This window comes from Kogia breviceps, chromosome 4 (genome assembly GCF_026419965.1).
Source record: "Kogia breviceps isolate mKogBre1 chromosome 4, mKogBre1 haplotype 1, whole genome shotgun sequence".
Lineage (NCBI taxonomy): Eukaryota > Metazoa > Chordata > Mammalia > Artiodactyla > Physeteridae > Kogia > Kogia breviceps.
The window spans coordinates 26,318,817-26,334,101 of record NC_081313.1 but is presented as its reverse complement, the minus strand read 5'-3'; the positions used below and the strand labels follow the sequence as shown (position 1 = coordinate 26,334,101).

Genomic DNA, 15,285 nt, shown 5'->3' with positions numbered 1-15,285 from the left:
GAAGAGGCATGCCTCCCTCTTTCTAGTTACCTGACTGCTCATTGGGGTGTGCCTGCAGCCCTCTTCCATCCTCCAAATGTCTGCCAAGCAACCAAGCACAAAATTGGCCCAAAAAGAATCTTCTTGGGCAGGTGATTAACACTTGACTTTTCTCCTCCAGTTTTAGTCAAATAGCCTAGTAACTAATAGTGAAAATTTATCAAAGCAGTTACAGTCAGCGCCTGGAAGGCTTGATTGCTCCATGAAGTTCAAGGCAAATTACCTTCAAAATGCAGTTCTAATATCTTATCTGTAGGAGATGTGTTTTTTGTTTTTGTTTTGTTTTCCTAGCAACACACTTGGAGCACAAATAACTTTTGCCTGGAGAAACATCAGTATTCTGAAAAACAATGACATTGATTTTTCTCAAATATTCTACATTTTCTCTCTTTTGAAATGAATAAGAGGCTAATTCAGACAGGATTTTAGAAACTGTACCTTTGTAAGAGGAATGGGGGAGCAGGGTTGCCACAAATAAGAGCTGAGGTACTGTCTCTGCTCTGGCATGAGAAGGTGGGATACGGCCCTAGGCTTAGTGAGTCAGTTCTGATTCACCCTTTGTGTTTCTTCATAATGCTCATATCCAGCTCAGATCCAATACAGAGAGGCGAGTAATAGAGGGTCTGGGGGATGGCTGTGCACAAGGTGAGGAAGAGGTGAAATGGAGCACTTAGGCACTGACGGAAGGCAGGAAAGAAGTAAGGTGGGAGAAATAGTCAGAAGAGGGACTGCAGGAGTAAAGAGAATGGTTGAAAATGCACAGGGAAAGTAAAGAGAAAACAGTGAGAAAGCAGAGGGAACAAAGACACGGCTGCACACGGTGGGGAGAGTAACCTTCTGTCCTTACCATGAAAGATTCACCACTCTTACCAAGGACTTCTGTGATCTGGACTCCCCGCCACTCGACTCCAGCCAGCCTAACTTCCTCGCTGCTCTTGAGCACGCCTGCCTTAGGACCCTCCATTTTCTGTCTTTTCCCCCCCGACTGTCAACTAGGTGTGCCCCCTCACCTCTTTCACGACTCTACCCGTTGGCTGCACTCACCTCGCCCTACATAAAGTAGCACCTCTCTCGCTCTCTAACTTCGTTACCACGCTTTATTCTTCAAGCTGCCATCACCAGCCGACATCGTATTTATTTGGCTATATTGTCTGAACCTCCTGCCGCCCACCCTCCCCTTTCCCAAAAGGTAAATTCCGTGTGAACAGGGACTTTGTTTAGCTCACTGCTCTATCTCCAGCACCCAGAAGAGGGCCCGACGCTTTGTGAGGGCTCCATACGTGCTGTAGGAATCAAGGGGTGGGTGCGGGTGGGAGAAGGGCCCAGAAGAGAAGTGCCCGGAAGGGGTATCCAACGCAATAGCACACCTGCCGTTCTTTTTCTCTTTCTCTTTTCCCCGTCTTTCCTTCTCCACTTTAAAGGCTAAGGACAAGACCGGACTAATGCAAATTAGTCCAGCTCAAGTCCTGGTGAAAAGTGCACGATGGAGAAGGGGGAATGGGAGAGAACAAATGCACACGCAAAAGTGAAAGAAGTGAAAAGTAAGAAGAAAAGGCTGGCAGACGTCACTCTCTCGGGTCACTCTCCCCGACTCTCTCTCCCGGCCGGCGCGGCTCGGCTCGCCTTCGCCACCACCGCGGAGGAGACCAAGCCCGCCTTCCCCGGAGGGCGCCCCAGGCCCGCCTCGGCCGAGGCCCGGCACGCGCCCGTCGGAGCCGCGAAGGCGGCGGGACTACAGCTCCCAGGGTGCCGAGCGCGGGGGCGCCTGCGCAGTGCGGCGGGAGGCGGCGGTCTGTTCTCCGCTGAGGAGGAGCGGGGCAGAGGAGGGAGGCAGCGGGTGAGAGTTCAGAGTTCAGCAGCAGCAGCCCGAGCCCATGATTCCCATATGCCCTGTAGTTTCTTTCACCTATGGTAAGTATAATGTGCCCCGTCGGGGTCCCCGCGTGGCCCCTTCCCCGGCCCGGGGCGGCGGGGAGGCGCGGGGGTTGGGGCAGGCTCTGGGGAGGAGGCGGCGGCCGCCACCGGGGCGTGCGAGTGAGTGAGGGAGTGCGAGGCGGGAGGGGGAGGCGGCGCGGCCGCGGCCCGGCCCGGCGAGGGCGGCTTCTCACGGAGCCTCTCTCTCTCTCTCCCCTTCCCTCCCTCGGCGTCTCTGCCCCTCCGCGCCTCTCCTCCCGCCATGGGACCCGACTCTCCGTGCCCGCCGCAGTGCCCAGCCGGCTGGGGGAAGATGCCAAAATGGCGACCGGCAACTACTTTGGATTCACCCACAGCGGGGCGGCGGCGGCGGCGGCTGCGGCCCAGTATAGGTAACGGCTCCCCGCCCTCTCCCTCCTCTCCCCCTGCTCGCCCCTCCGCCCGGATCCCGCCGACACGACGCCCACACGCCTGCCGCCCCCCCGCCGCCGCCGCCCCCGCCCCCGCCCCCGAACGCAGGCCGGCGGCAGGCCGAGCCCCGCGGCCTCGCCCGGCCCGGGGCGGGCAGCGGCCCGATGGGGGCGGGAGACGGTGAGGCGGGGGGCCGCGGAGGGCCTCACGGGCCTTCCGCGGCCCCGCAACTAAAATGGCCTCCCGCGGCCTCGGAGCCGAGCCTCCACCCCCGCCGGGCTGGGAGGGAGGGAGTCGAGGCCGCGGCCCCTGCGGTGCCTCCGGTCCCCGCCCCCGCCGGGCCGGTCCTCACCTCAGATCCCCCCTCCCACTTGGGGAAAGAGACGGTGGGCGAGAGCACCTTTCGGGGGGTGCGGAGTCGCGCCGCCGCCCGGGCACCGGTCCTCGTCCGGTGCTCCGGCCCCCCGAGCCCAGATAACGTGTTGTTTTCTCGGGTGCCTTCTGCGTCCCGTGGTCTCCCCTGGCCCTCCACCCGGTCCCCGCAAACAGACTGTGCGTGTCATCGCATTCGTTTGGTTCCTTTAGTTCACCCTTCGAGGAGAGAGGTAAACACACCAACCACCTGTGAATTGTGTAGCTTGTAGCCTGGAAGAGATGTGCGAAGTTTCTAGTGCTGATAAATGAGTCCAACAGCTTTGTTCTAGCTGTTGCGTTTAGGCTCCAGGTAGGCCAGTAATTTCCCTTGGCTGGTCTTTCCCCTCCAGGGAAATGAAAAGTGCAAGTGAGGTGCTGAGTTAGTGAAATGCACCCTATGAAATCTCTTACTTAAGGGAAGCTCTAATTTCTGAAGTTTCTGTAGTTCGTTATATATCTTATCAAAAGAAGGAAAAACACTAGATTCTGTTGTTACTTTTGAGTCAGTCTGAGACAGTCTCTTCAGACTCAGGCTGTAAGCGTCAGGGCTCCTAAATGATCAGCTTTGTATATATAGAGAGATTATATTAAATATGTGTGTACTAGGTAAATTAGCTATTGGTTAATAAATCCAGGTAGTTTTCTCACCTCATTCACTTCAGGCGGCGGGTTGTCTATTGGAAAGGACATCACTGGGAACCAGAAGACCTGGGTTCCAGTCTTTTTTGCTCCGGATTTTAATGACGTTGGGGACATCTTTTATTTGGTCTTTCATTTTCCTCATCTGTAAAATTGGGCTCTTTTTCGGTTAAAACTTGTAGTTCTGAGGAACAGAGTTGCCATATTTCATGGAACTATAAGATACCATTTATTGTAAAGGAAGGGTATCATTTTATGTATCACTAAAAAAAATCACTATCAGTTAAAATATGACTCAGTGCTTAAGACCCCATTGATTTTTAAGAGATGTTAAAATGTGTAAATGTGTTTTATTGATGAAATTAATATTCTACTAATTGTCAAATGCGTTGAACGCATGTGGAATTTTTTTACAAGTCTCTTTTACCTTAAAGCTTATTTCCAGAAAAAGAACTGAGATGACAAATTATTGGGACATGATCTTGGGGCTTTTCAAACTTGAAAAAAATTCTTTGCTTACAAATTGTGATAATTAAACAACAAAGTCTCAGCCACTTTAATAAAGAGCAAATAATTTTCGTGGAGAGAGAAAAATCAAGCCATTTTCTTTTTCTGGGAAACAAGATATAGCTAATCAGCACTGTGCCGTAAATCTACTGCTACCAAGTACTGTGTGTCCTACACAAGGCTGTATTTAACCATTTAAGTTTTAATTGTTTTACACAGTATTTTTCTGTTGCTGTGGGCAGAGTGATAGATTTGTTGGATTATTAACTGTTTACTGAAAATGTAGTGGGTTTGTTCTTTGTGGCAGTTTTGAAATATTTTTTCGAATGCAAACCTATAGATAGAAATGAGGAGAGGAAATGCCAATTTAAAGATAATCATTTTTTGATCAAATATTTGCATGTATGTATTTTATCCCACTATAGGAAGCTATTACAGAATTTCTGTACCTAGGTTTTTTTTGGCTTTGAATCTTATAAGTTTCAGTAAACTGTAACAGCAATCCAAAGTATTAAATTGCTTGTTATATGTGTGTCTAATGAGAAAAGACTAGTCTTTTGACATTACTTATTTATGCATGTATTGGCAAAACTAATTGTTAAGATGCTCTGTTCTTGTGTATAACATACTATATAGAATTGTTTTTAATGGAAAGAAATCAGGTCCAATAATGCTAATACCTTGGTTCAAGGAAGATGAACAAATAGCATTAATAATAAAAGCATATGCAAAAAATGCAGTGATGGTGCTCATCTTTCTTCCTGTCTAGAAATCATTAAAATGTAACTTTGAGACATGGAAGACCAAGGCTTACTTAGCAAAAACAATTTTTTTTTTGAAGGATGTAAACTCAAGGAGATCTTAAACATTTACCTGTAGATTATGTGAATAGTTGCTTCACCTGTCGTTGAGTACAGATAACTGAGAGTAACTATTCTAAGTCTAGATTTAATTCCGGTTCTTAGTTTTCTTGGTTACCACTATGTGAGGTATTTGATTAAAATTATTTTAAATTTAGACTTTCTTTTTGCTTGTTAATATTTGAGATTTATAATGGCATACTAAGTATCAAAGTTCTTTAAGAGATGTTGTAAAGATCTCTTATAAGTTCTACTAATAACCTTTAGATAAACCAGGTTTTTCTTTTGTATAATACATATTAAATATTTCTGTGGAAGCATTTATTCAGTCCTTGTGCTACACGTTCCATCAGCTACTGATTGCTTTTCTTCCTGCTTCTTTATTTTTTAAGGCTAGTAAATAAACCTATTGGCACCATTTGCCACTATTGCAAATGTAATCTTTTCATTTTTTTACCTTTCATGTGCTTTTTTCCCCTTGGCAGTGACGAAATCAGAAAGGTTTTATGTATTAATTATTGTGTTTATAAGTATATATTCCTGGTAGAATGTTAATTTGGGGTGTGTAGGACAAGGCAGATCTCAAGCATGATGAAAAAATACGAATGGCTTCATGGCAGAAAGGGAACTTGGTTAGATAGGTACCTACTTCAGTAGAGTAAGTACCTTTTTTGTTTGAGAAGATATACTTAAAAACTTTTAGACAGACATTAATTTTATAATAGATCTTGAAAAAATGATTTCAACAGTTGTAAGAACTTAGGGTAGCAAAGAATGTGAGAAAGATAATTCTCAGTGGAAAAAACTTTCTAATTAACAGTATCATAGGATCAAATCAGTTTTTTTGTCTCCTTCATTGGCAGTTTTACAGAAGTTCTCATAGGAGTTCTTCAGTTTTTGAAGGGGATTTGTGGCATAAACAAATATGCTATGTATATGTAATATAAACTAAAGTAATCCCATCATATCGCACTATGAATAGGACATAACTTTTTCTTTGAGAGTCTTCAACAGCCAGTTTCTCATATTCTTTAGAGAAGCCTTGGTCATATCGTTCTTGTCACCTTTCTATCTACTCAAGACACTTTGTCTGTTAACCTGCTTAACCTAAATGTTTAGCTTGTGCTTAAACTAATTTTCTTTGTTCTATCTATAGCTCTTAGTATATCATTGGTATCTGAATGTTATTCTACCTTCAATAAAGTTAGCTATTTAAAATAATCATTTGGCAACATATTTTTTAACCCTTCTAATATCTAGAATTAATTGAGTTCAAAAACTTTATAGAGTAATGATTGTATAAAGGTACAAAATTATTGCCTCCATATTCTTAGAATCTCAGCAAATGTTAAATAATAAATGTTTAAGTGGATTTCGACTGGTGTCTGGACATTAGCTTAAATTAAGCATCTGTTAGTCAAAAGAAGGCATCTCATCTAGTGATTCTTGAGATGTCTTTAGGACATCTGTTGCTAAAGGATAAGTATCTTTTCACATCACTAAGATAACTTGGGTAGGTTGATTGGGCAGTGAATTTTCCTTTTTTTCCTTCTCTTATTTGCTTTTTATTTGAATGTAGAGTTAAGAATATTGTATTTTGAAGGAAAGAATAAAAGTAACACTAGTAAGGTAGAAAGAAGTAATCACTAACTGAGATGGTGAGAAAACCAGGTGAACAGGTTTTTGAAACCGATCTTAGTGATGGAAATTTACTGGCTCTACCAAAAAAAAATTTACTGCAACTGCTAATTATATCAGCTCTTCCATTGGTTGAATCAGAGATCTTAGGATTCATATTGCATGAATGAATTTGAAATAATGAAAATTTTCTTTCCAAAAGGATTAGTGCTTTTACAATAATGATATATCCTGTGTGTGTTATTAATAGCCTTAAGAGTAGGATGAGGGAGAATAGCCCTGTATAGAATGCTTCAGGTGTATGCTTGACTGTGTTTTTATAACCTGCCTCACAGTATACTATAATGAAAAGGGCCTGAGCTAGTCAGACTTTAGATTTAAATCTCAACTCTATCTCTTTAGACACTTATGCAAGTCCACCTAATCTTTCTACAACTCAGTTTCCTCAACTAACTTGCTTTGAGGTGAAGTTATTAAATATAAAACTTCCTAGCCTAGTGCTTGATTTTCAATAGGCATTTTACCAATGCTAGTTTTCTACAGAGATTTGTATAATAATACTAAAAGGGTTTTAAAAGCTCTCCTTAGTTGATGGCTATCATACACTTAATATATAAAGCTTCATAATCTCAGATGTTTTAAAAGTAGGTACTTGAATATCAATTGGAGGCCTCAGTTTCAATGTCAGTTTAATAGGGAACTCCAAGTTTTTAATTATTTGTAAGCAACATGTTACAATCAACAGACTAATATGAGAAATAATAAGAGTTCAAATTTTCTGGATCTAAGATCACTCCTGTTTCAGCAATGTTGAATTAGATTATCAAATTTCAAATAAGTCCTTTATATAGCAACAAAATCTATTAAGTAGAAATAAAACTAATGAGATATGCAAAACACTTTAAGAAAAAAATACAATAGGCTAAAAGGACATAAAAGAAGACAAATAATTGAAGATGGGCTGTGTTCATGCAGTGAAAAAAAATCAATACTATCAAGTTACCGATTTTCTCCTAAGTAGTCTATATGTTTAATATAATTGCAATAAAAATCACAACAGGCTTTTTGGGGTAACTTGATAAAGGAGTTCTCATGTTGATGATGAAGAGAGTATTTGTCCAAAACTAGTCATGACAGTCTTGTAAGATATCATAAGGAAGGTCTTGTATTGGCAGGGACCAAAAGATGTTATTAAACAGGAAAATGTATTGGTAGAGGGATAGACAGATAGATCATTGGCTTAAAATAGAGAGCCCAGAAATAGATGTATGCTTATGGGCAGTTGGATTAGAATATATAGCTGTTTAAATAGAGGTCTTTGTCAAAAAAAGCAAATCAACCAAATTATTATTCAGAAGTACACCATCAGGATAATCAGAAGACAGTCCTTGGGCTTATAAATATAGTAATTGACAAAGTATGTTAGAATTACTAGAATGAGATTAAAGGTGAGGAGTGCGCCAACAATATTGTCCTTGGCATCACTATCAGAATTAGGGCCGTTATTCTGAGTATAACATTTCTTAGTGTTTTGTGAAAGCTGTGTGCAGTGCAGCTCTTAATTCATCCTTACAGAGGGTGAATTAGTGAAGCAAAGAACACTGGGCTTTTTTTGTTGTTTTAGTATTAGTCTCCTCGTGTAATACATACATTACAATACGTTCATAGGGAGTAACTTACAGTATGCATAGTCCATGCTTTCAAGGAGTTTACACTCCTGGGGGATGAGGGTAGGGGCAGGTATACCTACAGGTAACTATGCCATGATAGCAATCATAACTGAGTTTTAATGAATTACTAAAATGGGGAATTGGAGGATTCTGACTATGGAGTTTGAGGTAGGCTTCATGGTCTTTAATTCTGAAAATAGAGGGAAGGTCATTTTAGACAAAATGTGTTGAGCCAAGATAGGAATGAATTCAGTCCGCCCCCCACTCCTCCCTGCTGCTGCGCTACATGGCATGCTGCGGGATCTTAGTTCCCAGACCAGGGATTGAACCCGAGCTCTCGGCTGTGAAAGCGCAGAGTCCTAACCACTGGACTGCCAGGGAATTACCTGAATTAAATTCTTGATATGGTTGATAGTTGGTGGGTTCTGAAGTCAGGCTAGCTGAGCTGAATCCAGGATCCCTCTACTATTTGTCGTGTGACACTGGGCAAACAGTCCTTTGGTACTTGAGTTTCTTCATCTATAAATTAGAGATAATACTAATAATTACCTCATAGGATTGAAATTTAGAAAAAATTCTCCGTCGAAGTGTGGAATATATAAAAAGAACTGCACATAAAATAAGAATATAGCTTGATGAAATGTCATAAGCTGGACATACCTGTATAACCAGCACCCAGATCAAAAAAACAACACTATCAGCATCCCTGGAGGCCTCTACAGTCTCCATTGTGATTTGAGAATTCAATGAGATAAAATTTGTAAAGTGCTCAGAATAGGCCCTGCATACATATATCTCCATCACTGTTAATATTATATTCAGTAGACATTTGGAAATGGAGCGCCATTTGGAGAAGAGGGATAAGGGTCGTAGTGTAAATCTGAATATCATCCATATGGTGGTGATCCACCGTTATAGGTGTGAGCATGGATGAAACCAGAGAAAGTACAGTGCCTGTCATGCATCAAACATTTAGTAAACGTTTTTTTAATGAGTGGGAAAAAAAAATAGAACAGAGCCATGGTTACAAACTTGGGGGACATGTGTGTTTAAAGTAGGGCCAAAGAAAGAAGCAAATACTGGGACAGGGTCGGGGTGGGCAGAGAGCTGGGAGAATGTAGTGTTCATAAAAACCAAAAGAAGATGGAGTAATCAGCAATGTTAGGGCTTTAGAGAGGCTGGATAAAGGATTGATAGTTAGCAAGATCTTTGGTATAGTTTTCATGGGCAGCCAGTATAGAAAAACTAGAATCTGATCATTTGGAGCTACAGAAAGACAAGCATAAAATTTTGCGTAAGATAGGTCTTGTAGTCTAATTTAGTATTCAAATGTTTTTGTTGCTGTTGTTGACATGTAGTTGCTTTACAGTGTTGTGTGAATTTCTGCTGTATAGCAAAGCGGCTCAGTTATACAAACGTTTACATTCTTTTTCACATTCTTTTCCATTATGGTTTATCCCAGGATATTGAATGTAGTTCCCTGTGCTATACAGTTGTTTATCCACAAATAAATTCTTGAGGGTCCTAGAGGTTAAATGGACTTAAAGTATTCGGAAGCACTGTTTTTGAAGATCAATTAAATGAAAATAAAATTTTTAATTCATTTTTTGTTTCTGGGAAAAGATAATATATTGTATAAAGTGCATTACATTGGTATGGTAGTCAGCATTAAATAGGCAGAAAACTTCCTTGAAAAGAGGTTTGAGGAAATCTGACACTTGATAGAAAAAAGAAAAACAGTAAGAAAGCCTTTTAAAAAGTAATCATATAGATGAGGGCAAAGAATGATATGATTTATGAAGATGGCTTTATTACTTCTCTCACTCCCCCAGTCCCACTCATCCCAAACCATTTTTTACTAAAAGCAGAATGGTCACTATAAAATATAAATTTAATCCCAGCACTCCTCTGCTTAAAATCCTTCATTTGCTATCCATTACTTTCAGAATATCTGGTTATCCTAGCTCTGTATTTAGAGGATTTGGGGATCTTATTGTACAGGCTTTTAATTCCTTATTCACATTTATGAATCCAACAAATTCTGAAAACGCTGCTAGTAAGTTTGCAAAAAAAAAAAAAAAACTTGACAGTAGAAACTAACATGAAGGGGGGAGGCTATTTTTAGTTTTTTATTTTCATCTCGTGTGTGTATTCGTACCTTTCTCTGAATAAATGTTAATACGTTTGATACAAATGAAAGATGTGCTTTTCTTGAGTATAGAAAGTTATAGAGCACTTTGGTTTAATTAATTTATGGTATCCGATACATCAGCTTTAATTGTACCCAATAGTTTGTTTCTTTTTTGAGTAATTCTGTTTACAAATATTTACAAGGATTACCATTGCATGACTTTTTCTTTCTTAGAGGTCTTCCAAAGAAAACAATTTACTTATTTTTCAAAATGGAATAAAATTCATTTTATCTTAATTACCTTATGGATCCACTGGATCTTTTTTAATAAGTCTGAGATTTAGAGTATGGAATCTTAGTGATCTTATTTTTCTGTATCTTGAAACATTTTGCTATTTCATGATCCTAGGAATTATTCCTCTTTACTAATCACTTATTCCTAACTATGTTAAAAGAAGACTAATACAATAGGAAAATGGTGTTGGAAGCACCTAGAACAGGGGTCCCCATCTCCCGGGCCGCGGACCAGTACCAGTTCTTGGCCTGTTAGGAACCCGGCCGCACAGCAGGAGGTGAGCAGTGGGCAAGCGAGGGAAGCTTTATCTGCTGCTCCCATTGCTCGCATTACTGCCTGAACCACCCCCTCCCGTCCTTGGAAAAATTGTCTTCCACGAAACCAGTCCCTGGTGCCAAAAAGGTTGGGGACCACTGACCTAGAAGGATAGTACAATAGTGAAATAATTGGAGGATGTTGCATTGTCTAAAGTATTGCATCGTCTTTCAAGAAGGTATGAAAGAAAGGAGAGACGCTGTCTTTAATAGTTGGCTTTTAGTTTTCCTTCAACACAGTTGAGGAGTCAGAATTACTCATTCTCTGTTCATACTGGCAAAGAGAAGAAAGTTAACACAAGATGATATTTGACAACTCTTAGCTAAATTAGATGAATACAAATATAGCACCACTCTAGACAAATGATAATAGTGAAATTGATTGTATAAGCAAAATCTCAGCCTGAGTCTATAGATACAATGTCCTAGATGATTTTTTTCAAACTGAAAAATCAGTGAGTGAACAATATATAAGGATAAAAAAGGAAAGTAAGGTATTCTCATCTAGTTAACAGGAAGGACTTCATTATGTAATATTCTGTGACAAGTTCCAGAACATCCCATTTTGCTAAAAGTATATGTGGCAGAAATCTTTCATGGTTTGTGAACCAAAATTTACTCGATATGGTTCATTAGTGGACAGATGCTTAAGGCAGATACATATACAAAGGTAGTTGGAAGGAAATAGATGGTGTAGAAATTAAAAGATTCTTTAGATCTTTGGATTCTTAGATTCCAAAGCAAAAAAGTGATAATGTTTTACAGTTATGGAGCAAAGTAGATGACCATCTCTCTTCAACAAAATATGAGCCATAAAACATTTCAGAACTTTTTTAAGCATTGCATTTTGACAATTCAAATGCAGGAAGATGAACCAAAAGTAATGGTAAGTTAGAACTCCTTAGAGAAATATTTGAAATGTGGAATTAGCATTTATGGGATGGACATGTTCCATGTTCATGCATGAAAGTTGATGAGCAGTTATGTTCAGAGAACATGGTCCATTTTGTGTATATGTGGAATAAAAATTTGGGTTTACTGTACTTTGTATTTAAAATTTTCTAATAGTATTTTCATTATCCCTTATTCTTATGTAAATTGTCAAATGACCTCAAAAATACAGAAAATGTAAGAGGTCCAGTGGACACAAATGATATTTCTCCTGGTATGTTGAGAGTTAAAAGATGTCAAGAAAACTGTCAACGGTTTTCATATGATATTTACCCACCCTCCCTCCCTTGTAGTCTATCCATCTAAAGAGTTGGTAGAAATTGTAGGATTAGTTATTTTATTTGTTCCAGTTTTTAAGAAGAAAATAGAGCCTGAATTTAAATTTCTTCTAAAATTCTACAATGATGCAGTTACTGTTTTACTAGCACTGTGAAGGTTCATGGGAGCATGACATTACAATAACAAGTTTAAGGAATATTTAAAGGTGGTTTGTCTTTGGGGTTATTCTGTGAGAAAGTTTAATTTTGCATCATTCTCAACATTATAAAATACTAAATGTAAAGATAAATTTGTCCGTGATTTTATAGATACGTAAAATGCCATAATTTGACCTAGAAAAGTCCAACAATGTTGAGCATTAAATTTGGACTAAGGGAAAGGTTAAATTGTGTTTTGTGTGCCAAGAGAAAGACAGGAAAAAAAAATTTTATCAGTTACTTTACCATTTTATGCAAAATTGAAACAAACACATACAAAGTATGTTTTCCAGGGGAGAAAAAGCACATTTAATAATGTAAGGACAGGAGCTGCCTACATTTTCTTGCCTGAGACTTGTTTCCCTCATGGCCTTTCAGAAATGAAACATTCCACATTTTTCCTATAGTGGTTCCTCTAGAAATTTAGCATATTTCACTTAATCTAAAGTTAATCATTACCTTTATTCTCCTAAACAATACCAGGACTTAAAATGTTTTAACTTTGGTCAGTCCACTCCTGATTTTTGTGCTTTTGTTGTACTATATTTCAGATGTTCTTAACCCCACAACCGTTGTTGAACAAAATTGTTTTATATAGCTAGTGAGTATTTAAATTTGCCTTCGTATTTACCACTTTTTTATTATTATTTAACATTCATTCACTCTGAGATCATTTTCATTCTTCCTAAAGTAAATCTTTGAGAATGTCCTTTAATGTGGGTCTACTGATAACAATGTTTTTTTGGTTTTTCTTTCTTCTTTAATCTCAAAATATCTTCATTTCACCCTTCTCGTTCTTGAGAAGTCATCACTTAGTTTCTAGGGATTTTTTTTCCTCAAGCTACTACTTGTGCTTCTCTCTCTTTGGTGTTTACAGTTTCACTCAGATGCGTCTTGGTGAGAATTCCTTATTTAATCCTACTTAGGGTTAGTTGGGGGCTCCTGGATCTGAGGATTGTTATATCACATTCTATTTAGATGTTTCCTCTCTCCCTTTTTCTTCATTTGCAACTCCAGTGAGTTGTAAGTTACCATTTTTTATTCTTTTCTCCTAGTCTTTTACCCTCTTTAATATCTTTCTTTCATCTCTGTGTGCCTTCTGAGTAGTTTTTATAGATTTTTTTTTTGGCCAGCTATGTCTAATCAGTTATGTAATGCTTTTCTGAGTTTCTGATTATAATTTTTATATACTGTATTTCATTTCTGGAAATTCTTTTTTTTTTTTTTAATTCATCTGGTTGTTTTTGATTGAACTCTTAGTTCTTGGTCTTGGTTTTCATAGTCTCTTTAAGTGTACTTATTTTATATTTCGTATCCAATACTAGTAGTCTTTTTTTTCAAACTCTTGCTCCTAGTATCTTGTTTCCTTATGGATTTTGTTTGTGATTTTTAATTGAGATCTCCTCTTTTTTGGAACATGGTAGCATTAGAGAGGAATGAGCATTTTGTGGTACCTGGAAGGAAATAAATAAATAAACACCAAACCAATTAGTTAGTTTTCCTGGTCAGCTAATGTGAATTCCAGAGCCCAAAGTAGGGGAGTGCTGGCTTGTTAAGAATTATCAGGAGAGGCTTCTCTCCTTTACTTGGAGCCAAGGGTGAGACAGGAAAGTTTCCTTACAGTTCTCCCTTAAAGGGGGAAGTGGGCTTTTTCCTAATGATATTTGTACAGCAGCACACCAGGTAAACTGGGAGGAGATTTGGAGCGCTAGATAAGACTATTACACAGCTGTAGGCAGCAGACTTGGGGCTCTGGCCACTTTTGCAGTGCTCATTTTACCTGAGAACAAGTATTGTTTCCATGTCATAAGATAGAAGGAAACATTTTGCTTAAAGGGGCAGTAAGTAAAGATCAGGAAAATGAATGGTGAATACCATTACAGACTCTAAGTTAATGTTGTGTATCGTAAAATGGTGGTTCTCAAACTTTTTGGTTTGGGGACCCTTCTAACTTCTAATTATTAAAAACCCCCAAAAGCTTTTGCTTATGTGGATTATACTAATATTTACTATTTTAGAAATTTTTAAAATATTTATTAAATTGTTTTAAAATAGTAAAAAAAAAAACTACATGCTAACCAAAAAATCTTTATGAAAAATAACTATATTCCAACCACTGAAAAAGTAGTAAGATGAGAAGCATTGTTTAACATTTCTACACATCTTTTTAATATCTCAATTAAGGGCTTCGCTGGTGGCGCAGTGGTTGAGAGTCCGCCTGACGATGCAGGGGACACGGATTCGTGCCCTGGTCTGGGAGGATCCCACATGCCGCGGAGCAGCTGGGCCCGTGAGCCATGGCCGCTGGGCCTGTGCGTCCGGAGCCTGTGCTCCGCAATGGGAGAGGCCGCAGCGATGAGGGGTCTGCGTATCGCAAAAAAAAAAAAAAAAAAATCTCAAATAAGATGGTTGGATTCTCATACCTGCTTCTGCATTAAGTCTGTTGCAATAAATTGTTCGGATTAAAATATATGAAGGCAATCTGTAATTGAAAAGGGAGAACCAACCTCCTGAGCCCTCTGAAATGGTCTTAGGGACCCTCAGCGGTCCTTGGATCACATTTTGAGAACCACTGTTGTATAGAAACTAACGGAGGTTTAGGATGCCGCTTATGTGGACGAGCCATTTGTACACATAAGTTATTTTAATTTCAGTACTGACTGTAAATTTAGTAGTGTATTATAAAGCCAGGTCATATTAATGGAATTCTAAAGCACTTAAAGATGGGCCTAAAGTTGGATATAGATTAGGGTTGAGGCCAGAAATGTAGATACTAGAGTAGTGTTGGGATAACTAGAAAGGAGTATTTAAATTCGGGGTTGGTTTGTTGGTCGTTGAAGTTACCAGCTTGAGAATTCTGTTCTGATATCTTTCTGCTTATCTTTCATTACTCCTAGAGTAATGCTTAAATTAATTGAAAATAGTATAGAAGGGCTTAATGAAAACAACAGTCCCTTATTTTCCTTCTCCCTGCCTCCCACTTCCCCACCTGTAACGCATTTTGGTTTCATTTCTAACCTGCATAT

At 39.5% G+C, this 15,285-nt stretch overlaps 1 protein-coding gene across 6 annotated transcripts in view; it reads left to right on the top strand.

Annotated features, from left to right (window-relative positions):
• The first annotated feature begins 1,808 nt into the window (after nt 1-1,808).
• ZFR (zinc finger RNA binding protein) overlaps nt 1,809-15,285 on the top strand; it is a 77,483-nt gene continuing 64,006 nt past the window's right edge. For 5 of the 6 annotated variants that reach the window (XR_010840097.1, XR_010840096.1, XM_067030855.1 and 2 more), the window contains exons 1-2: nt 1,810-1,950; nt 2,246-2,345. Coding sequence is in view for 4 of the 6 variants with exons in the window: in XM_067030855.1 (XP_066886956.1) it covers nt 1,914-1,950; nt 2,246-2,345 (137 nt within the window). In the remaining 2 variants the exon portion in view is untranslated. Of the gene's footprint in view, nt 1,951-2,245; nt 2,346-15,285 lie in introns of all 6 variants that reach the window. The other variant, XM_059060827.2, reaches the window with a different exon arrangement.